We start from the raw sequence: 950 nt of genomic DNA, 5'->3' as shown, positions 1-950 counted from the left end.
CATGGACTTGCACAGATAAAGCTCACGTTCTTTGCCTCCCCTTCTTTCCCTCCTACAGGTATCTTGCAGATTGTCGAAATCATCGTCAGCCTCCTAGTCCTGGTCTGCGTCGGAGCCTCCCAGGCCTCCGTTTCAGGTTTTAGCTCCATGGGAGGCTTCGGCTCCTTCAGCCTCAACTCGGCCTACAGCCCCTTCGAAGGGACTGAGCTCAAAGAGGTGAGGGAGTTGGACATGCAGTACAGCCAGATGAGAGCGCCCTGCTTGTACGGAGGGGTAGCCTTCAGCCTGACGCTGATGGCCCTCACCCTCCTCTTCCTCGTTGCCGGAGGGAAGCCGATCCACCGCCTCTCGGTCCGGTTGCTCGTCGCCGAATGCGTCTTCGACGTCCTGGCTTGCCTCGGGTACATCGTGGCCGTCGGCCTCTACCTCCACTTCGTCATGCAGATCAATTCAACCGACGTGTGCAAGCGGAGAGAGAGGGTCTACGCGCGGCAGGGGTACACGTGGATGAACTGCGACGTGCAAGGGGGAGACGCGGCCGTGGCGCTCTTCGGCCTCGTGGCCGCGTGCCTGTATCTCCCAAGCGCCGTGGTCTGTATTCTCAGCATCCGAAGCGTACGGGATTTTAAGAGGGAGATGGCCAAGACTCAGTACAACCCGGAAAGAAACTACGGGGGAGAAGAGCTTCACACTGTCTACAGGAGCCCCGAAAGCGGCCCATCCGCCAAGACCTTTGCCACGCTGGTGTAGGCCGTGGCAGGGATCCAAGGGAAACGATGCAGCAGCCACGTCGGGAACTTTTGGCATTGGAGAGTAGGATTGTGCTAGACTAATTTGGGGTGCAGAGATGTATATAACATACGTTGGGGTGCAGAGATGTATATAGCATATGTTTTAAACAGAGAGGCTCGAGACTATGGGATAATAAACAATAATATAAGAACATAAGA

The 950-nt window shown here is 56.0% G+C and overlaps 1 protein-coding gene across 1 annotated transcript; it reads left to right on the top strand.

Moving 5' to 3' along the window:
- Window positions 1-58: 58 nt before the first annotated feature.
- LOC107125321 (MARVEL domain-containing protein 3-like) lies at window positions 59-862 on the top strand (the record flags this gene model as incomplete). Its single annotated transcript, XM_015428761.1, has 1 exon — window positions 59-862. A coding segment is annotated over one exon (692 nt), but the record flags the coding sequence as incomplete, so codon positions are not given.
- Between the last annotated feature and the right edge of the window lie 88 nt (window positions 863-950).

Source organism: Gekko japonicus, unplaced genomic scaffold, assembly GCF_001447785.1.
Source record: "Gekko japonicus isolate JY-2015 unplaced genomic scaffold, Gekko_japonicus_V1.1 scaffold40311, whole genome shotgun sequence".
Lineage (NCBI taxonomy): Eukaryota > Metazoa > Chordata > Lepidosauria > Squamata > Gekkonidae > Gekko > Gekko japonicus.
The sequence above is the reverse complement of the archived record's forward strand: the minus strand, read 5'-3'. Positions and strand labels throughout refer to the sequence as shown.